At 35.8% G+C, this 25,409-nt stretch overlaps 1 protein-coding gene across 4 annotated transcripts in view; it reads right to left on the bottom strand.

The window, feature by feature from the left end:
• Positions 1 to 25,409, bottom strand: part of CDH12 (cadherin 12) — a 521,432-nt gene that overhangs the window by 35,857 nt on the left and 460,166 nt on the right. For all 4 annotated transcript variants that reach the window (XM_077786157.1, XM_021546413.3, XM_021546438.3 and 1 more), the window contains 2 exons: positions 10,178 to 10,365; positions 359 to 612 (listed from right to left, as the gene is read on the bottom strand). In XM_077786157.1, the coding sequence (XP_077642283.1) occupies positions 359 to 612; positions 10,178 to 10,365 (442 nt within the window). The remainder of the gene's footprint in view (positions 1 to 358; positions 613 to 10,177; positions 10,366 to 25,409) is intronic.

The following is a 25,409-nucleotide window of genomic DNA, read 5'->3' as shown; positions in this document are numbered from 1 at the left end:
TCCCTGGCATGTCATTGTTCAGCCTGAAGGAGAATTTATAGCAAATATCATGTCCTCTGCCAGTGGGTTGTGACATGCAGACACCATGCTATTCCTTAGTCTTAACACACCATCTCTTAAGTCATGTCAGTGTGTGGTAACTTACATGATCAGTATGATAAGAAGCTGTGAACACCTAATGATAATTCACCCAAATGAGTATCTCCTTCCAATATTTTTTTCAGAGCATCAGTTATCTGTTACAGTGACAGACTAGGTATATTTTATATCTTTACACTAAGTTCTTTGCCAGTGCTTCCAACTGTGAGCAGCACTTTGGGTTGTCAGAGAGGTACTAAAGGAGGAAAAACTCTCTTACCTGACTGAGCTGCTGCCAGCATCGAGGTCTTGTGCTGTCACTGCACCTATAATGGTTCCCACAGGTGTATCCTCATAGACTTCCATCGTGTACATGGGCTTGCTGAACACTGGAGGTTCATCCATGTCCAACACATTTATCTTCACAGTGGCAGTATCTTTGAATGGACCCACTGAGTGAAATCGATGGTCAAGATGGAGATTGGAGGCCTCTACCTTAAAGGTGTATGCCTTCTTCGTTTCAAAGTCTAATGGCTGTAGAAAGAACAAAAACAAAACATTAGATTTGACTAAAAATTAGACATTGCAAAATCACTTTGGTTGGATTAATCTGACAAAACTTAAGATTCCTTTTGTGTAAAACTAATCTCCTGAGCTAATCAATCATTTAAATTTGTTTTTCGGTTCATCTTATGCTAAGGTGAATTTTGAAATAGGCCAGATGAATCATAGTCAGGAAATCACTGCTTCTCTACATCAAAAAAACCAGGATGACTGGCATGGATGTAAACAGTTACAGTGTAGATGTCTGAAGTTAAATGAGTGAGATTCATCTCTTGCAAATGAGCTGAGTGAAGGTTAGTCAGAGATTTGCATTCGCAACTCCCATGCACTGGTAATCAGCTGTCTCTAGCAGACCCAGCTCCTTAAATAGGTTTCCTGGCTTTTTCTTAGCAGGAAAGGCTTTCAGAAGACCATGACAGTGATGAAGATGGGCCCAAATGAAAACTCTGATATATACTAATGAGTCAAACCAAACTTCAGGTACGACTTGGAATGTGAATTCTAACTTGATCTGAAACAAGCTTTTCCTGTAAAATGTCGATCTTAGCAGTGAAATGCTATTCATGCCATATGTTTGATCTACATGTACTTTTCAAAATGCTGACATTGGCTCTGTCTTATGATCCTAGGTATAATTCATAAGGTCTTGAAGATGACACAGCAGCTTTTGTGTAGTTATGTGGGGTTTTGACAGAACGTATTCTGCAAAATAAGGTTGTTTTGATGTGGGTTTCTGTACACACATATCAATTTAGTGCCTTTACTTCTAGAAAAGTAATCATCTCAAAACCCTTAATGCAGTCTTATTTAGTTGAAAAGATGCAGAAGTTTTATTTTCATTTAAAGGGTTTATCTGCCTTGGCTTTCATGTTGTTTTTAACCTTTCTAACAACGCCTTTTCCTGATGTCTGGGTAACACTGGCACCTAGTGGTTTCTGCCTATAATTTTTAAGCTGGAAATTTGCTAACAGAAATGAATAAAAAAAAACAGGTTTACATGTTTTTGAACAAGAATATTGCAATGTCTGTTATTTTTTCCCTAGTGTTTTCAGACAGTTGTCACGGCCAGGAGAAATTTAAATTCTTCAGTTTTCTGTCCTTGTCACAACAGGACATAATTAGCCAGATGACTGACTGGTGTAAATTGAAATAGCTTCATTAAAATCAATTGAGTTACCTTGACTTGCATTAGCTGAACAGCTACCATAATGATTATAAATCCTTATAAAAGACTTTGTAATTTCAGTAGACTAGATAGATGCTCAGCCTCTTTTTTTTTTTTTTTTTTTTTTTTTTTTTTTTTTTTTTTTTTTTTTTTTTTTTTAGCCAGGGACTTAAAATTAGCCATATAAATTTTGATGCCATATAAATAAACAGGCTTGAAAGTAATTCACTACCAAACACAACCATCCTCCTACAGACAAAATTACCATAAAAGCCAGTATGTGCTGCACCTTTGTGTCTGGACTGACAGAAAGAAGAAACTAAATTCTGAGAAGAAATGGACAAAATTAAGTCTGGTAGATCTCATGTCCCAGTGGTGAAACTCTAAGATGTTGCCTTCACTAAAAATAGATATGTTGGTCCAAATTGCTGCCATACTGTATTTTCATGTCCTATACTACTCATGCACACTTATTATGCATTGCCAAAATAATTTTACCCAAAATAAAAAAAAAAAAAACAAAAACAAGACAACTCTTCTCCAGATATTCATATAAATTTTTAACACATTGTCAAAAAACATAGTAAGAGGAGAAATCTGAAGTTTAAGGACTTAGTCTGGAGAAGAAAAAGTCACAGGTTAACCTAGAGATAAATAATTAAGACAAAGAAAGTAAGAAATCTAAGCTCCTACATAGGTAGTAATTTCAGGTAATACCTTGTATGTATCTTTCATACCACCAAAATTGCATTAAAACTTTTCAGATTGGCTCCTGTAATATATCAGTATATTTGCAAAGAGATGTATTAATGGAAAGAGCCATAATTCATGTAGTCTTTGCAGGCTGTCTTTCACCAAATTACTCTTCAAGCACTTATACCAGACCATGGTGCATGGCCAGTGCCCAGTCACAACATTTCATGATGCAAGGGGAACAGAAAGCAGAAAGATTTCAAACAGTTCTGTCTATTGGTATGTTCAGACTGGCATATTTCACTGCACAGGTACCCAGGAAGCAGGCAAAGTGGCTACATTATTTCTCTACCCTCCAGCATTATGGGGAAATACTAGAGCATATTTTTAAAAAAGACTGTGATCCCAAGAAGGGATAATGCTTTTCCACCATAACCTCAGAGTAACTCATCCTCTCTTTCTGTCCTTCAATGGGTCTGATGATAAATATAGTTAGAGGTTATGTGGCCAGTGCAAAGCACAGATGGCAGTCAAAATAAGAAGAGACAGGCTGAAAGTGATGAGCCATCATGAGAGAAAGAAATCAGTGACAGATTCCCACAAAATAGTAGAAATTAACCTTTAGCCTAAGTGAGGCTAAACCACAATTGAAATGTATGGAAAGTTGGGAAATGTTGCAAGTGGTAAACCTAGGACTCAATTTCAAACAGAAAAATACTTTGTACAACATGTATCATGTAACAAGAGTATGGGAATTGCAGGCTACAATCACCTGATCAGTCCTGGTTTTCCTATATTTGAACAGTTAAGTCATATAGATAGCATTGACAATTTATGATTTAGGCTTTTTTTTGAATTGTCCAGAGTCTGCCTGAAAACGTAAGAATTGAATGTCTGCATAGGTCTCAGGAAAAGCCTTTTGGATTTTTTGAGTTTTGGTTTAAAGCATGTTAAAAAACCATTTTATTATATTTTTAATTTTTAGTAGATATCACTAAAATCTGTCAAGCTAATTAGTGGTCCACACCATATTTTACCTGTTCTTGTTACTAAACAAAAAAAAAAACCCAACAAACAAAAAAACACCTCTCATAACTGTGTTTTGCTGTCATATAATAGCTGTCTGAGGGTGCTCAGTCCCATTTTTATTTTGAATCTGGAATTCTGTTAAAGAAAAACATAGTAGAATGTTTGAATTGCACAAAAAACTCCAAACCAGTCCTGTGAGTTTCTTGAAATGTTTTTCAATTAAACAGAATTTAATGAAATTACTTCATAGATTTTTTAATAATCAAGAGAAATATTTATTCCTTCTATAAAAGTAATTACATGCAGAAGGTAAACTTGAATAAGGCTTTTATTTTGTAAAAGGTTTTTTTTTTTTTTTTGTGCAGTACACAGAATTTTTGCCAATAGTAAGGTGGTGCCTTATTAACTGTGAACTATTCAATAACTGAAGTATTTCTAATTTATACTCTAAGTACCACTGACAGAACAGATGTATTTGGCCCCCTCAAATTGTCCTCAGCTGCTTTTTCTTATGTTGAGGTTACAAGCTGCTCTATATATAATTTCCTGGTAAAGTGCTATCAGCATATACACACCTGTGCATAGCAAAGCCATTCAACAAATCCCCAAATCAAATACATACTGACAAATCACTTTACCTTGCAACTCTGTAAGTACCATGAATGGATTTATTTACTATGACTAAGACAGCACAAAAACAGTTCTGTATTAGAAATAAATATATTTTGAAATATTGCTGTTTTCCACATTCAAGGCAGAAGTTAAAAAATGCTGCTATAGTGGGAAAGAGAGAGAAATAATTAAAGAACTGAAAGAAAAAAAAATTGGTCCAAAAGATATAATGAATTCTAATGATAAGCACAACAAGGGTGGAAAAATAATTACCCTGTCAGTTTGTCTGCTTCACAAAGAGGCAGGACTGGAAACTTCACTCATTTATCCACACATATCAACACATAAGAAATACTCTCTCACATAAGAGGGTATTGTTTCTGATAGAGGCTTTCACCTACAGTGATGGAAAAGCTATATTTTGGGATGAATTTTAAGCCCCAGGACATATGGATAGTTATGGATAGTAGGCCTGGGTTGACAGGAAATGCATAATAACTTAGGCTTGACTTCATACTAGCATTGTGCAATTGCAGAATAGCTCTGGGTCATATGTGCTGGTCTCAAAAGCTGGAAACATTTTCCCCTTCAAATGGGTTGAGCACCTGTTCGTTTTGTTAAGTATTGGCATAAGAAAATTTGCTGTGCATTGACACAATTTTCGTAGGAGCAGTTAAATTTCAGTAACTGGACTTCTGCATTGGATTCTAAACAGCATAAGGAAATAAGTGGTTTTATAGAGCAGGTTTAATAAAGTAGGCTCTAGATCAACCAGGAGCATTCATTAGTCAGAGTTGAGAAGGCACATTAAAAACCAAGATCTGTAGTGAATATTTCAAGATTTGATGGCAAGTGGGCAAAATATATGTCTTTTCTGTATCTGGAGAAGGGGAGAAGCTAACTAGTGTTAGGGATTCAGTTGTTTGCTACTCTCAAGTGTCTCACCCATTTATGGAGGTGTCTTTCCCTGTTCCAGGGAAAACCAAACCAAACAGCTCTATCCACAAACTACAAAGACTGAACATCTCTTCTTCCTTACCTTTCATGTTGTTCTTTGTGATTGTATCTGCACAGAATTCATCACTTTCTGCCTGTAATGAAGGACTTAATATCACCTACTCTTCCTCCTCAAAAGGCACAACCACTATTCCCACTCCCACAAACCCATGAGTTATGATTCCAGGCAGACAGTGCCTGAGCATACCCTTGCAGAGGAAATTTGCTGCCTTTGGAGAAAGAATGGGTGGGGTCGTGTGTGGTGAGAAGTCTGTTCAGTTTTGGTAGAAAAGCAAGGAGTAGCTTTAATGCAGTTCTCACTGAAGGACATCAGGAATCTGCCTTATGCTCACTCTTGTGTGGTACAGGTGTTCTCAGACTGCTCTTTACTGCAACATCCCAGAGCTACATACATGGGCAACACAACTGAAATTAGCCCACAGTCAAAGCACTATTTACTGACAGCACTTAAAGGCTTCTAAAAAGTGCCTCCTGAGGTTAAAAGGAAGCACAGAATCCTAATACTTTCCTGCAGCTTCTGGTTCTGTTCATTGTCCCCCAATTTATTCTATTTTATCATTGCTAAATTTACTGTTTCTCATTGCGCAATGCTGTGACATGCTGGGATTTCATGGCCACAGCTTTATCATCTGATCTGTTGGTTTTAGCCGTGGTGTACAACTTACAGAAAAAGATGTGTTTGTCCCCTGAATTTCCACTGAACCATGTGGAGAAATTCACCCAGTATAGTGGAGCAGTGTAGGATCATAACAGGTGGAGCCCAGAAACAGCTGTTTTCCAAGGTTCTAGTGAAACACTGCATAAATTAGTAAAGTGATGTCTTCAAGCAGAACAAGTTCAGTGCCTGAACCCTAATCATTTTCTGTATTAGCACATGCTGAGTCAATTAAAAGGCATCTGCACAAAATGGGGTTATTGTATAATCTCATCCTTGGTTTAATAAATCTAGCAACAACTTTTCAGAGAAAGGTTGGAATCTTCTATTTTCCTTTACTGTTGTGCCTGGTCATTAAAGATTTCAAAATCAGTCCCTTGCCTGGGACTGACACATCTGGGGCCACTATAATCTGGCATGAAGGAGATGGCCCCTTCTGTCACCATGTTTCTTATACCTTACATCCACTGTAGTTTGCTGAAGATTTTGGTACAATAGAAGATACTATCTAAATACCTAATATACACTGTATTAAACAACACTAGATAAGGGAGGGAACTATAATTCTATTCCTAACATAGCAATATTTCTGACTCTTATAGAGAACTGTAAACAGCACTATCCTTAAGCCAAGTCTTCCTCTCCTTTTTTACGGATATTATTTTCCTTTATTTTTTATTTTCAGAGGCAAAAAATATTACAGTGCTAACCACATAGTGGTGCAAGATGGCATTTGGATGATTTATTTAGCAGAATATAAGAAAAGTAATTTCCTTTTTAATACGTGTAACTAGCATAAGAGTAGTAGTAATCAACCTTATATAGGATCATGGCACAAAAAAAAAAAAAAAAAGCGCAACCAAAACAGATGATTTAAGATCTTTAACTTGTCCAGCTGTAGCTGTTCATGCCCATTTCTAAAGCAGAGAGTAGCATCCCTGAAGCAGAGAATGGCCTTCTGCATCTGTCAACACACTTAGTGTGCTAAAAGGAACAGTTCAGTCTGTGCAATTTTTTCCTCATCAAATGTATTTTCTACCAAAAATAAAGGTAGTCCAGGAAGGCTTCATTTTTTATCAATTTTGATACAGAAATCTCTCAATGTTTTCTGCATAATAACAGACCAAAAAAGCATCTGTGCAATGATGGACAGTTTCTGGCTGCAAGAAATTTTTCAGGGAAAATACAAGCAAATTTTACAAATGGTTTTGAAGTGCCTCAGCACTGAATTACTGCAGTACTTACAGCACATGCTTACAGAATATAACAGAGAAGAAAATGCAAACCTGTGTTTAAAGCATATAGCACTTTTTATTAGTGGCTTTCACTTACTATTATTTACAATTCTTAATTGAATGTGTTGGTCTTATTCATTCACTCACTTTCATTTTTAAAAAGACTTCAATATATACTTAAACATTTCCATAATTCCACATGGTTACTTGTGGAAATTGGTCAGTTGTGTCAAATTTTTTGCTTTACCTATCTAATTTTCTTTCTGCATGCCCTAATGACATCCTTAAACACTTCTTGAGTTGCCTGCTGACTTTTCCAAAGATTATATGACCACTTTTTTCTCCTTAGTTTCTTCAAAAGCTCCCTGCCTAGACAGTTCAGTTGTTTCTCCTGCAGCTGTAGCTTGTCCTGTAGCTCATCTTTTGACTCATATGGAAAGCCTGCTCCTGCACCTTCAATATTTCTTTCTTAAAATATGTCTATCCTCCCTGGACCTCTTTGTTTTTAAGGCCTGTTTCCCAAGGTACTCAGTGATCAGCATCCTGAAGAGGCTGAAATTTGCCTTCCAGAAATCCAGTGTAGAAATCCAGTCCATGTTTTTGATACCCCTCCTTGTTTCACTGAACATTGAAAACCCTATGGTCACTGCACCCCAGACAGCCTCTGACCACCACATCTCCCACCAACCCTTCTCTGTCTGTAAACAGAAGGGCTAGCAGAGCCCCACCCCTAGCTGGTGATCTTCCAACATCCTCCAGCTGCTTACAGAATAATATATCCACCTCTTCATCCTGGTTGGTGGTCTATAACAAACTCCCACCAGGGTGTCTGGCTTATTGGCTTTCCTCCTGATCCTTACCCATAGGGTCTCAATTTATCACCACTGACCTCAAATTCTATCTTGTCAAGAGTCTCCCCAATGTACAGAGCGACTCCACCACTTCTCCTTCCTCTCCCATCCCTTTGAAAAGCCTGTGACCATTGATTGCAGCATCGCAATCATGCAAGTCATCCTACCGTGTTTCTGTGATGGTGACTACGGCATAGCTTTCCTTCTGTGCCATGGCTTCCAGCTCCTTTTGTTTGTTGCTCATGCAACATTAGTGTATACACACTTCAGCTGGGCTGATTTCACCCTCGACTCTGACTTACCACACTTAGGCTTATCTCTGAAAAGCCTGGTTTCATCCCCTTCCCCCTTCAAACCTAGTTTAAAGGCCTCTCAATCAGCCAACTCCTGGGCTAAAATCCCTTTGCCCTTGTTAGATAGATGGAGCCCATCTGACTCTAGCAGGCCTGGTGCTGTAAAAGTTACCCCATGATCAAAACACTCAAAATTTTGCTGGCGGCACCAGCCCTTAAACCACTTATTGGTAGCATGGGTTTTCCTGTTCCTTTCATCATTCATCTCTGCTATTGAAGGAACTGAGAAGAGAACTGCCTGCATTTCTGTCTCATCAACCAATCAACCCAGAGCCTTGAAGTTCCTTTTTAATTACTCTGGCACCCTTATTAACATCATCGCTGCCAACCCGGACAACCAGCAGCAGGTAATACATACACTTAACGACAAGTATGGAAAATTCTATTGTTGTGTATAAAAAAAAAAGAAGCACAGAGGAGGCTTAGGATTAATGCAAGGAGAACTGAATTCTATCAAAAACCTGCTCTTGATGATGAAATATTAATTTTTAATGGTTCCTACTTACTGCATTTTCTGACTGGCAGTGCATATAGAGGGGTACGCAGCTGCTCAGTCTGACAGCTCCAGATGGACCCATTTTTGAGTCGTCTGCATGGAGGGAAAAAGGTAACCAGAAGGGTTTTTAAAAATGAAACAAAGTATACAAATTCCAATTAGGAGGAAACAGAACACTCAAACCTTTAGTCAGAAAAGAAAGAGGGTGTTAAGATGTCAAAGAGTTTGTGTCTCATTGACAAATTACTTCCTGTGAGTATAGTGGCTTCCATTTTATGCCATTAAAACTAGCAGAAGTGTCAGTGATTTGACATCATCTTGTTCTTTAATGCACCCATGGATAATTTACTGTTTCCCAGGTCAGAACGTTGAAGCCAGGACTTCCATTATTAGAGTGAATATAATACAAGTACAGATCAATGGTCAAAGCCGAGGAAAGTTAAGAACCAGCATTCTAAATTTTCTTACAATTAAAGCTTCACTTTTCCTAAAGCTTATGTTTATATACATGCCCAGAACTCTTTCCTTCCCAGACCCTGGTGAAGTGGTCAGCTAATTATTTGGTTTTTTTACAAAAATTTACACCTATAAGCCTGAGCTGTCTACAAAACATAACTGTACCTTCCAAAATGACTTGTGGTTCAGATTTCTTTCTACTGAACAAGTAAATCATTGGTGTATATGTAAATGCCTGGGTTCAGAAAACAATAACTGGTTAAAATGTGACATTCCCTTTTTCGATTTCTCCTACTGAATGCTTTAATCATTAAATTCTGAATGAAAACACCCTTTCCATCTTTGAAATTTATGAATTAAGTGTAACTTATTTTAGTGTTCTAAAATAACATCAGTGACTGAGATGTAGTGTGTTTCCCTGAGTATCTTATAACCAGCTACTTGGGACACTATCAGGAGTTTGGAAGTAGGACATGGCTATTTGCCATTAGGGACTCTTCTACCCTGAATAAAAACTGTGTTCACCATAGTACTTTATAGTATTCATTATCAAAATATCAAACAAAAATTCAAAATTTTCAAAATAAAATGCTTTTAGTCAAAATTTATTACATTTTATCTAACATAAAATATAACTCTTTCATTCCATGCTCTGAACTAAAAAGTTTTTTGCAAGTTTTTAGGTGGAAAACTTTCCAAACAAGACAAATTGTACTTCCTAGACAGAGATTAGAATTACTTCTTCACCATGACATCATTTATGAAACATCATATCTAATTGTATGTGAAATTAAAGTCTAAACTGCAATGCCTTTTAAAATGAAAATCACAACTGTGGATTCAAATAGAGATATAAGCTACTTATGTAGCACGCTACTGTGAGCACTTATGATGCAAAATTACAAAATGTTTCATTCCCTTACCTGGTTTACCACTTGAGCCATAGGCACATCCACCCATTGGTGCCACGTACCTTTTTCAGTTTAATGACTCCTTCCTGGGTGTACTCATCTGTCATGATGTCAAACAAGTTTCCTCCATCTCCTGGAACTATGTTGTACTCAATTTCTGCATTTTTCCCAAAATCAGGGTCCACAGCTCTGATCCGTCCAATAGCAGAACCAACGTGAGAGGTCTCAGGTACTTTTAAATGGAAGATACCTGTGACAAAGTGGTAGACAGTCATTCTTGGGATTTCTTGATAATTAACACAGGTATTTCTGATTAAAATCATGGAGCCTGAGCAAAATAAAAATACCTAAATAATCTAATTAAAATTAGGAGATGAAAACAACAGAGGTTTTGAAAAATATATTTTTGTCATAGTTTTAATAACATATTTTAATAATAGTTGTATCTATTGACTTTCCCTAGATTCTAGATTTTGTCCATTGCAGCTGTAAAGGCATTAGCATCTATATCTCTTGAGATATGTATCGATAGTTTTATCTTTAATTTCTCACATGTGATTGACTCTCTTGAAATAAATTGTACTTATAGACACTAGTACAATTAGATACTACATGTTTTTAAACACTTCTGTTTGTTTTTTGTTTGTTTTTCATTTTGTTTTGCTTTTGTTTTCTTGTCTTTTTTTTTTTGTTTAGAAAATATATTTATGACTTTCACATTGATTGAGAAGAAGAATTCAGCGTAAAAAATTTTCACCCATTTGTTTAAAATTGAGTACTATAAATAAATGTACAACTCCTTTTGGAAGATAAAGAGTATTGTTCATATAAGGACCACCAGAGGGTGCTCTTACTAAAATTTCAGAGGTAAACAATTTTAAGCTTAGAACAATTTTGCTTTTTTGCTTAGAACACAAGCTATAATAAAAAATAAAAACAAGCTACAAAAAAAATTTACACACTTTTAAAATAAGTATTGTTGCTGACATGTAAGGATAAAATGGTTTCATCCAGGTGAACAACTATAATGCTAGGCATAAGAGAGCTAAATGTGAAAGTCCAAAGTGCTCTGGGGCAGCCTTGATTTTAGCAACAGCTGTGGCAGCAGGCCTGGGCTTGTAACATGCTGCCCTGATTATTTCTCTGCTCCTGAAGTGCCCGTATTCCTCATTTAGCTGCATCTCTCACTAGAGTTACTTTGCTCAGGTGCCAGTGAACCTCTCCATGACCAGTGGGCAGGCAGAGCTCACCTTTCTTCATGTAGCAGGCTCTGCTGTCAGAACTGCCTGCAACTTTTGGAGCTGGTTTTGAGCCCATGATGTTTGATTCACTTTCTCCTGTCTCTCAACAAAGCTAGCCCCATAATTTTATTCCCTTTGGTCCATTTTGTTTTCCTGTGTCAAGGTTCCACAGCTCACACAAAGCAGCCCCTTCAGAAAACATCAGCGGTAGCCTGCTTGGTTCTGCTACATGAGACATGTAGGAGGAATTGTGCACCTCTTTTTCAACAGCATAGCAGGACAGGCAGCTGTGACCCTTGGGAGGCACATTAGGGAGCTGTCTCAGAGATTTCCACCCAACAGTGGTTCAGCCACACATCACAAAATGAGGCTCTGAGAAGCTGTATATTATGTAACAGCAGGATAGATGATTTTCAATTCAACTGCTGAATTAAACAGTAGACAATGTTCCCTGTCGTTATCTCCTTACAATGTATGCTGTGTCAGCTTTTTCAGCTTCACAATATTTTCAGGTGAAGAACAAAATGACATTAGCACTGCTGGATTAGGAGCAAGCTTACTCTTTTGTGAGCTAGTCATTTGGGCTGTGGTACCTATCCAATTGTCTGTTTGCCTCTGAAAAAAATCTCTTCTGTTTGCTTCCCCCATCTGGCCAACAGTACACAAAATATACCAGAAGGCAAAATTTACCTTTTCTCTTAGAGAAAAACCACCATAAGTCAGCTTGTGCCAACATTTACCTCTGGACGTCACAGTGTATAGGTTTGTATTACCCACTGACTGAGCTACTAAAGACTGAGCAATTATCATTTCACTACTTTTCTTTCCAAGGGAACATACTAAAGGAAGCTGTACTTCTTAGTGTTCTTCTAACAGCAGGAAAGGATTTTTATGACACAAAATGCTGTCATGACAAGATAGTCTCAGCTATTTTTCAGATGTACTTCAGTGATTATAGCTAAAGAATAAAATTTTGACATGGTGTTCATGATACCATCAGAAATCCTCCAATTATTAATGTAATTTATGAACACATGTATTACTGGGTCTCTGCTATGCAAATTGTGCAAAAAAAGAGACCAAAATGGTGTTTAGCTACACTTGAATCTTTTATTAAGTTTCCACAGTATAGTCTTAGCACTGATGACCTGGTCTTTTACAGGCACTTATATTGGATAAAAGAAATCATTCCTGCAGCCACTGCTGTTTACATCCACAATTTTAATGAAAATGAAATGCAAGAGCATACATAGATTTTTCCATCTTTGACAAATTGATCTCTTTTTAGTGATCTGAAGATCACTCGGATTCATTAAAACAAACATTTCCCTATAAAATATTGCACCTGGCTGAAAAGCATATGTGACTTAGATGAAGTCAAAAAAAGACTAAATTACTAATTTCTCATTGTTTAGATTTTTATCAGTCATTTTCAATTACTCAGCATTTCATAATTTCCAGAAATATAAGAGCAATAAAGATGGGGTCATCCAGATTAATTTGAAACTCTGAAGCAGTTTTCAACCCTGCAAGAGTCATATTTCTGAAGACGTAGTATGTAATTACAGTGCCATTGTCCTTCTGTGATATTATCTTCACAGCACATGGAACCTGTTAACTGTTCTACTGTGACAACTTTCAGAATAAAAGAAATGAAAACAAATAATGTATATTGCTGTCAGCTCCCAGAAAAACTTCAAGGGAATAGAATATATAGCATGAAGCCCTCATTCCCTTCCTCCCCACCCTCAAATAATAGAATCCTAGAATCACAGAATATGCTGAGCTAGAAGGGACCCATCAGGACCAGTGACTGCAACTCCTGACACTGCACAGGACACCCTGACGATCACACTATGTGCCTGAGAGTGTTGTCCAAATTCTTTTTGAACTCAGAATGGCTCAGTCTTTGTAGGGAGGACATTTGACATTATCAATATATGCTATACATCAAACGAGATAGAGAGACAGTTTTGTAGATTTTTATTTTTCTGTTTCCAATAGAGATTACTTCTTGATGTGGACTTGCTGTGACAGTTTAGCATTATTCATTTTTTATTGTCCATTTTGCCTGTATACACTACTACTTCCATTTTTACATAGAGATATATTGAAACAGGCCTGAGTAATAGCCTTTTAATCCCAAAGGTCCTGAAAACCTTATTCTCTTCAGCTTCTAGGAATGATGGAACAAGCACTTCAGACAAACTTATGCAGCAGCTGGTTACGCTGCTCAAACAGATCTGTCAAATTTTGTTGATGTGACTTCTCTGCCAACAAAAATCTTTCTTCTACTTGCATAAATCTCTTATAAATATGTTTTCTAAGTTTCCTCCTGTCTTTTGGGACATACCAAAGGAGAAAGCCCTGGCTTTCCTCATACTACACTAGCTTCCCACTTTGCTGATTTTAGTCACATACATTGCATGCAAGTCAGGAAATATTCATGTATAGGAAAGCTGGTAGGAGTAAATATTACTTTATTGCTTGGTTAGGACTTTCTGTTTCATATTGAATGGCATCAGTGAGGATGATAAAAATAAATGAGTGATAATGCTGTTGAAGCTTTTAAGCTGAAATAACTGACAGGGCTAATTTCTTAGTCCCAAAACCATTGAGAAAATGAGGCTGAAGTTAGCTAACAATTCATACACACTGCATCTGTGTTTCTAAAACAAAGATGGTTCCAAAGTGCATAGAGGGAAGAAATCAGAGCTGAGTAAGTGACAGGTAATCAGTCATATTGACTGAAATACAGCACACATTTACAGTTCCTCTGACGTGATTAGATTAGTTTTAGCTTTTAAGGCTCAAAAGCTGTTCTGGGGTTTGATTTTTACTTACAAAGATGTTAGGTGCTTTTTCATTTGTTTTTTACTTAAAAAGAAGTTTTTTTGTTGATTTTTTCTCCACACTTGAAGTTTACACCATCATTTACCAAAAAAGCTTTTCAAGTCTGATAGAAATAGCACATGAAAACCATTATTACTTCTTATCAGCAAAACAACCATTAAGAAATAACCCAGGTTAGCATCCAAGGACTTAAGTTAAATGTATAATGTCTGTCAATCAAAGAGCTGTAAATACTATTCGAACATTTTTTTCTAATCTGTCACCATACTTGTACTGTACAAGATTATCCTCTCCTGATTTTTCTTTGTCTGTACTTTTTTCAGCTTTCTGGCAGTTGCCAAAGTATTGCATTGCAGTGGATCACAATAGCATGATTCTTAAAGGCAAAAACACTGAAATAAAATAATTTATCCCTCTTTCTTCTAAATCTTTAAGTTTCCTCAGGAGAAAAAAAAAAAACAAAACACCAAACCAACAAAACAAAAATAAATAAACAGAAAAAAACCCAAAAAACCCCTACCAAAAAAACAAAACCCCACAACAACAAAAAGATACTCCAAAACCACAAAAACCAAACAACAAAACCCAAACCCCCTACACAATGTATTGTAATATTCTTGTTAAATTAAATTACCAAGCCATTTTAATTTTTATCCTGACTCAGGTTGTAAAAGCACTGATTTATGTCTGTTTATGAAGAATCATAAGGCAATATTTCATATTTTTTCACTGGTGCTTTAACTACAGTGCAATAGACAAAGGAAAGTATAGTGTAAACATACAAGCATATACTCAATATATTAAACCTGCTACATCAGCTACAGCTAATCAGCCTAATAAATAGCAGCATCTGATGCATATGCTCCTAAAACTAGGGAGATGTGATTTAGAACAGCAGTGAGATGCAGTCATGCCTTTCCTGGCTGTGGCTCTCTGCCCTGCAGAGAGGCTGAGACATTGTGTGGGAAAAAAAAGCCAGGCTTTGTCACCATGTGCCTGATGCAGGTCACAAATGATCTGGGATGGTCTTGCAAAACTTCACATATGGAAGTTATGAAAAGACTCCTTCCAACCTTTAACCCACTGCTCTGAGTTTACAACTTCATTAGATATAACCATGTTTAAAAATTTCTGATTCTCTTCTGTGGATTCCAAACTCCACAACTAGAAAAATGCATCTCCCAGTGCTGCAGAGATTGTGGATATCCAAGGGTCACCAGTACTTTAAGGGAAAATGAGCAGAAACAGAAACCATTTTGAGTTTGATCCTAACCTAGTTTAAGATAATCCACATGATGGAGCTTCCCCAGGGCTGGCAGCTACTGAGCCAGAACTCTATCACCCCCTGAGGTGAGCTAGCAGACTGTGTTTTTGAAGCCCTCCTCCTTCCATCTTCTGAAAGGGAAAATTATTTTCATTATACTAGTATACTTTTTTTGTATACTGAAATATTCAACATAATAATTTGCTGGGTTTTTTTTTTTTTGTTTGTTTTTGGTTTTTTTTATAATTATAAGGTGTTGTTGTCATATAGCTTTCTAAAAATAGACCTACCCACTGCATGTCAGAGAATAATTCCACAGTCATTAACATCCCCCTTGTTGGAGCAAGGGTTCAGGAAATGGGAAATGCACTTCATTTTTATTATCTCAAGATAGTCAAGCCCAAAGCTTTTTCCTCCAAAGTGTGCTGGTTGTTGCATAAAGAATACTTGTTGCAACAGAGTACTCTGTTTAACAACATAATGTAGAAATAATTATTGAAGTTGTTGTTTGGAGCCACTCACACTCAGATGTCTGTCCTAATACTGAGGCAAGGATAACTTAATCTTTGAAGATCTTAAATCATCTTTGTATGGTAGAATAGTTTTACCAAGAGGGGAAAAAAATACTCAGTTTTAGAAATTCCTCAAGTTTATAAAAAAGAGTTTATTTTAGATAATATGGCATTTCCATATTCCAACAGGCTGAGGAGAACTAATCAAGTTCCTGAGTAACTCTATTAATACTGATGTTATTGTTGTATGAAAATTCCCACCTTTGTTGCTGCCTCTTTTTGTGAAAAATTTGACTTTGCCAATGCCTTCACATGTTAGACAGTGTAGCTTTGAGTAACTCTGAGAGTTTGTGTAGAAAACCAGCTCCACATGATCAGTTTCATTATGTATCATAACCAATGAAGACTTGTACTGCTAATATCCAACCTACTAATTAGAAGTTAGTACCAAACAAAATAATCCAATGACACAAATAATTTTGGGGTGTATAGTCTAAAAGCTTGAATAAATTATTTTGTATGTAAATTATATAGTTGTTATAAAGAATGAACAAGGTGTAGCATGTATTATAGATAGATAGAAAAAAAGTTTTCTGAAGATGTTTCTCCTCTTTCAGAATGCCAGGCAGCATGTAATTGGCATTTATCAGGTAGGTTGCTTGGTAATATTCCAGTGATCACACTGTCACCATGAAGTAAATCAATACGCTTGTTCCCTCTATAAAATTTAAATTGAAAGATACATGTGAAACATTAACATGATAAAAAGTACTTTTTCAAGGATGGGACATAGAGTTTGTAATGCTCTGCTTAACATCCCTGCTTCTTAAATATTGTCTTTGTCACTCTGGCACAAGATATAATAACACAACTTTTACAATTCATTCACTCTTAAGAATACGGTCAAACCATCTACTTTAGGATTTAAGCCAGGTGTTCTAAATAATCTGTATTGGAAGAATAATTTTTCTCTCCATCGACTAAGGAAATTAGGTTCCTGTCTTAAATCCTCCAAGTCACACCTCAGTTCTATCCCTAAAATCACCTAAACAAAGCATGCTCAACATCTGTATACTCAAAAAACTCCTTGTGAAGACCTGAGTTTTACATATGCATTAAGTATGCTTCATGCAAATTATTTTTCCCAGAACTCCATATTACTTTTCTTCCCCATGCAGGCACAGGCTGAGGCCAAAAATTACTGCTTTTAAAGATGAAATTTTGAAATCATCAAGTACAAGTTTATAATAGTTTCCTATACTTTGTTTCAAGTTTTGGTTTACTGTCTGCAGTTTCCTTAAATGCTTGTGATTTAGTGTGTAACATAGATAAGAAAATAGTGATATAATTGGATAGCAATTGCGTACTTTGTATTTGTCTTCTCTTACACTGTATAGGAAATATGCTCAGCTTATCACAAAGTGATGTTTATGTTTCATAGTTTAAGTGTTTTAAGTAAGCTCTCTATAAATACTGCTCATTTTGCAATAAAATGCAAAAGTAGTGAGTGCTTTATTACAGGTCCTTCTTTTGTGAGCACTAGACAATCACATTTACAAATTCAACTAATTTTCCACAGAAGCCACCAAGAATAAAATAATTGTCACAAATTCAAGGCAATACTTAAAAGATATATGATATATGCTAGAATATTTCTGTTATTTTCTTTTTATTTTTATAGCTTTCTCTATGCAAATATAGTAAAGGTGTATTTTGGATTCATAGAAGATGGTTACCTTCAGCTCAGCTGCTACTGATGTCACTAGGAACATGTAGGTTGTTGCAAACACTTGGACATCCCATTTAATGCTTTTACAGGGAGTGGAGCACTGCTGAAAATCTGCATAAAACTGCAGTTCTTAGATATTTTTGAAAATCATGAACCTAAACTATTGTGATTATAATTAGATAATTACATATGGTCTGTTTCACTTTATGTTGCCCTGTAGTCTCTAAATTTTCAGAAAGTAAGCTCACCATGGTTAGAAGCAGAAAGGATATGTTGATTTCTTACTTAGATGGAAGACCTCAGGGAAAAAAGCAGATGCTGCCAGAACTGATAATGACACAGCAAGTGGCACTGTTGTCACTGAGTCACTTTGGAACCAATTCCCAAAGCATTGCAAGGCAACCCCATGCTGTTAAATCTGTAGCCTTAGCTACTTTTCAATATCAGAGTAGGCGGAGATGGATGGAGCTTTTAAGACATACCAAGGTTACTGAGAGTAATTTCATGCATCCAATCTAAATACTCTCTGTGTTTTGAATGAATAATTTCTTTGTCATTCCCCACGGAAAACACATTGTAGCGGAATGAATGACATGATTCCTGCCAAAGGTTGTTGAATTTTTATGAACTGTATTTATTTGCACCTTCTCTACATAAGGTAGCAGATGTAAAATACCATTATTAATGATAATAATCTTTTATGATGTTAATTACAGTGTTTAAAAACAATTTACCTAATCTTTCCATTAATGATCGATTACTACTTAGAGAAGATGATTGGAGGGAAATGAATAAACAACAGAATGTTATAACAAATAGATAATATTTAACTTCTAATCCCTATTGTGCTCATTTGTATTTCTTGAACTATTGTTTACAGTGCAATCAGAGCATTGCATTTCAGCCATATTTTTCATTGCCTATAGAGTAGTTTAAAGAAAGCTATATTAGGGTGTATGCTCTGCTTTGCAGCTAAGGGTTCAGTCTCTCTCAGTATAGACCTTTAAACGGGTTTTTTTTTCATTCAGTACATACTCCAAACAGTCCTCAGATAACCTTTGCTACTTATGCATTCTTGAGAATGTAAAAAACAATATAAGTGCATCAGACACAGAATTTGCTAAACTCTTAGTGTTTTGAGAATCTGTGGTAATTGAATATGTCCCCCTCTAGTTTATTTCTCAGTTTTCTTCCAATTAGTATGCTTTGGTTGGGAGTTCAGTTATTCAGTCTGAATAAAATGATTCAATCTTCAAGATGCTTTATGGTTAAGAATATGCAACTGTGACAGCTACAAAAAAGAGTAGTTTCCAGGGAGTTTTTACTATGGTTACATGCACTTTGGGGGGAAAATCAGCTCTTACTAAACGTTCGTGAAGAATTCTGATATGGAAAGGAATAATAAAAAAATAAGAGAAAGTTGGTATAAGTGCAAAGAGAAACTTTTATAGAGGTTAAATTTTAACTCCTTTATGTTGGACACACAAATAATGATAGAAGGCTACTTAACTGTGGGGTACTGTGACCCAAAGAGGGCTGCATGGCCTGGATTACAAAGCATAGGCTCAGACAAGTTACAAAAATACAAAGAAATTTCATGTACCAGCCAGACTCTGTGGCCCAGAATCCAGCCAATATAAATGGCCTAATTCCATGCTATTAAATTCTTTTACCCACACCAAAATAGGTCAATTTCATGGAAAGTGACTGCAGAAAATAGTTCCTGACCTGTACTAATTTCTCCAAATGCCCTGAATTTCTCCGGGAAAGCTTTACTTGGTGTTGGTCAAAACTATGCCCTGGACTGTTCTAAGACTAATAGTACAGACAACGTAAAACTTCAGGAACTTTCCCAGATATTCTCATGTCCTTCTTTTGCTTTGGAAAGCAAAATGTAATGTCATTGTATATCTTCTTTTAGTCTATATAAAAATGCATATTATTTCAGTGATTTAATTGTGGTGAAGGGAAAAGAAAAATATAGAGGTTTTTTATGACTACCTGTCAAATGTGTAACTCAAGTGAGTGAAATAGAAACAGCAGGCAAGGGCAACTGATCTGTGCGACAGGGTAGTGGCCTAAACAAGTAACATGAAGATGTAAAGAGTTTATCTGGGATGGTGAAGACTCATGATTTCAGTATAGCAAAATATGTAGAAACTCAGAGCTGGAAGTGATTCAGCAAAGCATAAATTATTTTTGCAGTGCTACCATTGGGAAAGAAAAAACTACTTGTGGAGTTGAAGGAAGAGATGGCCACAATCTAGTTATACAACCAAAATGAGATCAAGGATAAATATGTGTCTCTCACACAGGAGAGTGGAGACAAGAGTGCATGTTGAAAATAAGGATATACAGGAGAAGAAGAAAGAGAGGCTAAAGAATGATGAGACAGGTGAGAAACAAATGCAAACAGTACAGAGGTGTGAGACTTGGAAGGAACCTGGAATAAAGAGGAGCTACCTTTGATTCTCCTCTGATTCCTGTCAGAGCCCTTTTCAAATACTGGTCAGCAGGTATTTATCATTGTACTGATTTGACTGTAGTTTTACTGATGCTAAAGCAGTAGTGAGTCAAAGGTATTGCAATTCAAAATGGGTGTTTTTTTCATGATTGGCTTGCAATTGCATGACCCTATGTCTGGAGCCTTTGCAATCCTATCTTCCATCACTGTATAAAATGGTTGATTAAAGTACATGTTTAACTCAAGAATGAAGTTTTAATTTACTCAAAATTCACAAGTAAGTGAAAATCAGACTTGTATAAGATTTGTTGACATTAAACAATATAAGCTTGGTTAACAGGACCAAGTTGGTGATTTTTTCCTTTATGTCTTATGGCACAGACATTAGAAATAAAGATGGAGAAAATCAGGATTTGACCGCCCCTCTTTTTCTGATTCAAAGCAAGTTCTGGCTCAGTCTCACAACTAATCTCTGCCTGCAGGCTTGTCTGCAATGAATCTGTCCACCTGTTCTGTGCAGGTATCTCCCAATTGGTATAACATAAGTAATTAGTGGCTGGAACTGAATTAGGGCATCTTGTCTGCCAGGCAAATTCTCTAATCAATGAAAGAAGGACTCACTTTCATTCTGAGATGCAAGTGCTGTATATAAAACACAACTGTTAACAGAAATACTAAGAGAAGCTACACTTCCATATCTAAATTACAGGGAGTCAAGCAACTTCCCAGAAAATTATGCAGACTTGTAAAAATGCTTAATTAAGCTGCTCTGAACCTTAGCCCGGAGTAAATTTTCTAGCTAAAGAAAAGTAAGTAAGTTTTCTGGTTCAAAATTGTCCAACTAAGGCGGGAATAAATCCCTCTCGCTTATTTTTAAATCAAATCTCTGCTTTCATTATTTAAAATTTTTAGATTAGTGAACAGAATAATTTATTAATCATATGATCCTTTTCTATACATTTCTAATGCACTACTGTGTGGGATTTGTGTTGCATTCTTCTGAAATCTTTAGCAGTAAATACCTTTGTCTCTCATAAGCCACTCATCCAGAGCAATGGATTAAAATATTTTCCTTTCTATCTCTTGTGGACTAAGAAGACCTCTTCCTTGCACTCTGCTTCTGAACCTATTTTTCAATATAATCTGAGCTAGACTTGTTCAAAGTCACTTGAATGGAATCAGCCACGTTTAGTTTACTGAGTTAAAAACTGACCAGCTTTAATGTAGTAAAAGTTAGGATAATTAATGCATGTGCAATTTCTGTGATGTACTCAGCTTCCAATAATATACAAATAAGTAGCTATGATAAAAATTTTCAATCTAAAAAGTGTGTAGCCATATGTATAAAAAAGATAGGCTATTCCTGGTTCAGCACTTGGTTGTTCTTTTTTTTTTAATATTTCTACAGATTGTAGTAATTGACAGTAAGCCTATTAAAATAATCTGCAAACCAATAAGTAATCACAAAAAAATTAATCTAAAGGCTAATAATATGCAAAGCCTATTCCTCATATATAATGAATAATATGTCTATATAATAGATCATCCAGTTAATGTGCCATCATTCAAGTGCCATGCCAAGGTTAAATAACTAAGAGAATAAAGAGCTAGTTTATGTTTGCAAAGGTCCTTTTCACATACACTGAAATTCCTGGAATTGCATAAATGAAAGGTGTTTTTCTGTTTCTGAATTGTCTATTTTATGAACTTCATTCTCTAAGATTATTGTTCCCTCTGCTATCTCCAATAGAGGATTCCCTGTATTCTATGGAATGCATTGTACTGGCCACTGGTGAAATCCAAATCCAATTACCTGCAAACTCCTACAGTATGGACTGATGTGCAAGGTCTTAGGAATGATCCTTCAACCTCGCTTTATTTAAGGTGTCACCCCCAGAAAGATGAATAGTTGTGTTTCTGTTTCCAAACATGTTAGCATTTCTGGAAATTTGCCATGTTCTTTTTTGCGAACTATCTTGAAGGATTTCACTGAGTGGCTTTTGGAAAGACCAATGCCAGCAAAACAAATGGCCCTTATGATATCTAGGCCTTAATGGATAGCTGTCTGAATATTTTAAATGTTGTTGTAAACCCACCCTGAGATAATGTTTTCTGACCATCAGAGATGCATTTTCTTAAAGCAAAGATATGCACAAGTAGACATAATTCAAATATAAGGTTCAAACCTTAATTAACTTCTCTTCTATTAAAAAAAGTTTTTCAACATTCTCTCACAAAATTTACTTCTGTTAGCTGGAAATGATGTGATAAAATATAGCTTTACCCAAATAGTTCTTTTGAGTTCAGAAAAGCAAATTCAGGAGGTATTATATTAAAAAGTACACAACCTAAAAAGATATCAAACTTATTACTGACTTCATAAGACACTTGAAATCCTTTATTTGCTAATATCAGAATAAATACTTTATAAATTTTAAAATTCAATTGCATTTCTTCTAGGTCAGGGCCTTATTCTCTAAAAGCATATTTATATCATATTGAAATAAAAAGACATATTACCCCTTTGACTAAAATGATTCACATGTGCTTTTACTGCTCAGCATATGAGAGTTTATATCTCTAAATTTTCACACTCACTCTGTCAGCAGTGAACAAAAGAAAGAGACTGGGAAACTGAAGTATAATAAACTTAGACAGTATGAGTCCCCCCACTTCGCTTAATTGGTTTGATTCCATAAAGAATAATTTATACCAACTAATTATGCAGTTTTTGTCATTTAAATGTTGAAGTAATTATAACCCATCAATTTTTTCTTGAAGCTTATTTTAAGAATTGGAAACAAGCCACTGCTGTCCTAGCAGCTTGCTCAGACTGGTCCTCTGCTTGATGAATTAAGGGTTAGCCCATTAGCTTTCAGGAATTATGTGCTTAAGTATGTTTTTACTTAGCCAGCTATCATGTACATAAGTAGCTGAGAGAGAAAGGCCATTGGTCCCCTTGTGGACCAGGATGAATGCCTACAGGTACAAAGATTTTGTCCACTCCTCTCTGCTCAAAGGCACTGTTGTGCTATACCAATTTTTTTTTTTTCAATTACTTGAACTTTGTTATTATGATAGAAAACGTACTTACCTTTTCAGTCATTGCCTTATTTTTTTTTCCTCTTGTTTTGGTAAAAATAAAATTTTGACATAAAATATTTATTCTAATATTTAAAAAAAAGATCTATCTTTAACAATGAAACATGCACAGCAATGGAGAAAACTGCTGTAATAATGAAGAGACAAGAAAGAAAGAAAATACTTCTGGAAATAAATTTATACTAATAAAATAATTCAGATTAATTTTTTCCTACTAGTTTTAAAGAAAATATCAGTTTACTGATGTGTCAGTTTTCTGAAATGTGGGCCAATAGATACCTGCAGGTCAAACAATTCTGACAGAAATACATGTTTAGAGGTTTCCTCTCTGTTACACTCCTCATTACTAGGAGACATGCAAGGTGGGAGTTCCCCACTGAATAAGTTCAAAAGCACAGGTTCTAAATAAAAAATTCCATGTTCAGCAGGATAGTCAGTGGTTTTTCATCACTGGATGCTGATAACCCATCAAACTTGCCTGTCTCCTTAAAGGACCCTCAACGAGATGAAGGTATTTCGTGATACATTTTTTTTTTGCAAGCTTGTAATGTATTATTTATCAATGTAGCTCCTTCCAAATATTAATAATATATGTTCTCCTACTTCTGCTGTGAAATATTTTTTTTCTCCAGCTTTACTAAGTTCAGAAAATAAATTTAGGCTTTATCCTGTGAAACATCAGGTGAGCTATAGCATGACTTCTTTGGCATAAGTCCTTTGAAAAACTATGGTCCTGATTATGTGACACAAAAACATTAGCCCTGCAACAATTTATATTAAAGAACCTTTAGTCCTTTTTTTCAGTCTGCACTTCCTGGTCTTGTTGACCAACAATGGGAAATGGGATACTGGAGGTCTCAATCCCAGCAACACCCAGGGGTCCTGACCTCTTGCCAGGCCTGAACTTGGTACCTACACAGACTGGATTTTAAAGGCCTATTTTTCACATAAACGAAAATTTTTCACAAGTATCCTTTTAGCTATGGCAGTCAAGTAAATGGAAAAGTCCATTTTCTGGCAGGTAATTACTCCAAATCATTGCAATGCATTCAAGGAAAAAAATGAAAAATACACTTGTTATGTGTGAAATACAATTCATACTTCACTTTTTCTCACTTAGTTATTTTGTTTAGCTGTAATTAGCCTGGTGTGTCTGTGAATTTTAGGTACACTACGCATCGTAACCAAACAGGGCTGAATGGGATAGCTGAGACTGTAAAATCACTATGGGTGGTGTGGATGCTATCGAGGGGTATTATTTAGAAGACCCACAGCAAATGCACATCTCCATTAAAAGGAAAATCTGTAAGGGCAAACAAAATATCTAATAAAAGAAAGAACACATCTTTCAGAAAAATGAAGTTGTGTCTCAGAGAGGACAATAGAAAGAACCGTAAAACCTGCTTTATCTATAAAACCAAAATAAAGAAGACAAAAAATGAGTTTGAATAAATCTCTGCAAACAAGCTAATAATAATTGTCTTTTAAGACATCTGGAGGCAAAAGCCTGAGAGGAACTGTATAAAGTCAGCCCAAAACTGAGATACAGAAGTGCTCAGAGAAGATAAAATCACAAATGTAAAACTTACTACATTTTTTTCTTCATTGTTAGTGTAGAAAAACTGGGGATTTTTTTCTATCCTAGAACTTTATAGGGGACTCAGGAGAAGGTTAAATTAGCTGTAGAAGCAGTTGTGGAACAAACAGACGCAACAGTAACAAATCATTTGGATTAGCTGTTACATGCCTAAGAGCCTGAAGAATGAAATAAGGGAACTATTATTATGTGCAATATTTTGCTTCAAACCACTGTGGCAAAAGAAGGCTTGGAGGTATAATATAACACTGATTTTTTTTTTTTTTTTTTTCCCAAAAGTTCTCCAGGGAGTCCAGGGGAGATAAGGATGGATATGACTGACATGTACAGGCAAAACAGTAGGAGTAGATTTACTCAATTCAGAGAGAATTTCCCATTCGAAAAAAAGAGAAATCAACATAGCTTTTCTAAATAAAGCTGAAATTTTGCAGTTCTTGCTGAACTCTTTGAAGAGGTTAACATGCAGGCAATTATGTAAAGATAGATTAAAAGAAATGAGGGGAAGTTGTTAGTTGTATGATATATATTAATC

The sequence above is a fragment of the Lonchura striata genome, chromosome 1 (assembly GCF_046129695.1).
Source record: "Lonchura striata isolate bLonStr1 chromosome 1, bLonStr1.mat, whole genome shotgun sequence".
Lineage (NCBI taxonomy): Eukaryota > Metazoa > Chordata > Aves > Passeriformes > Estrildidae > Lonchura > Lonchura striata.
The sequence above is the reverse complement of the archived record's forward strand: the minus strand, read 5'-3'. Positions and strand labels throughout refer to the sequence as shown.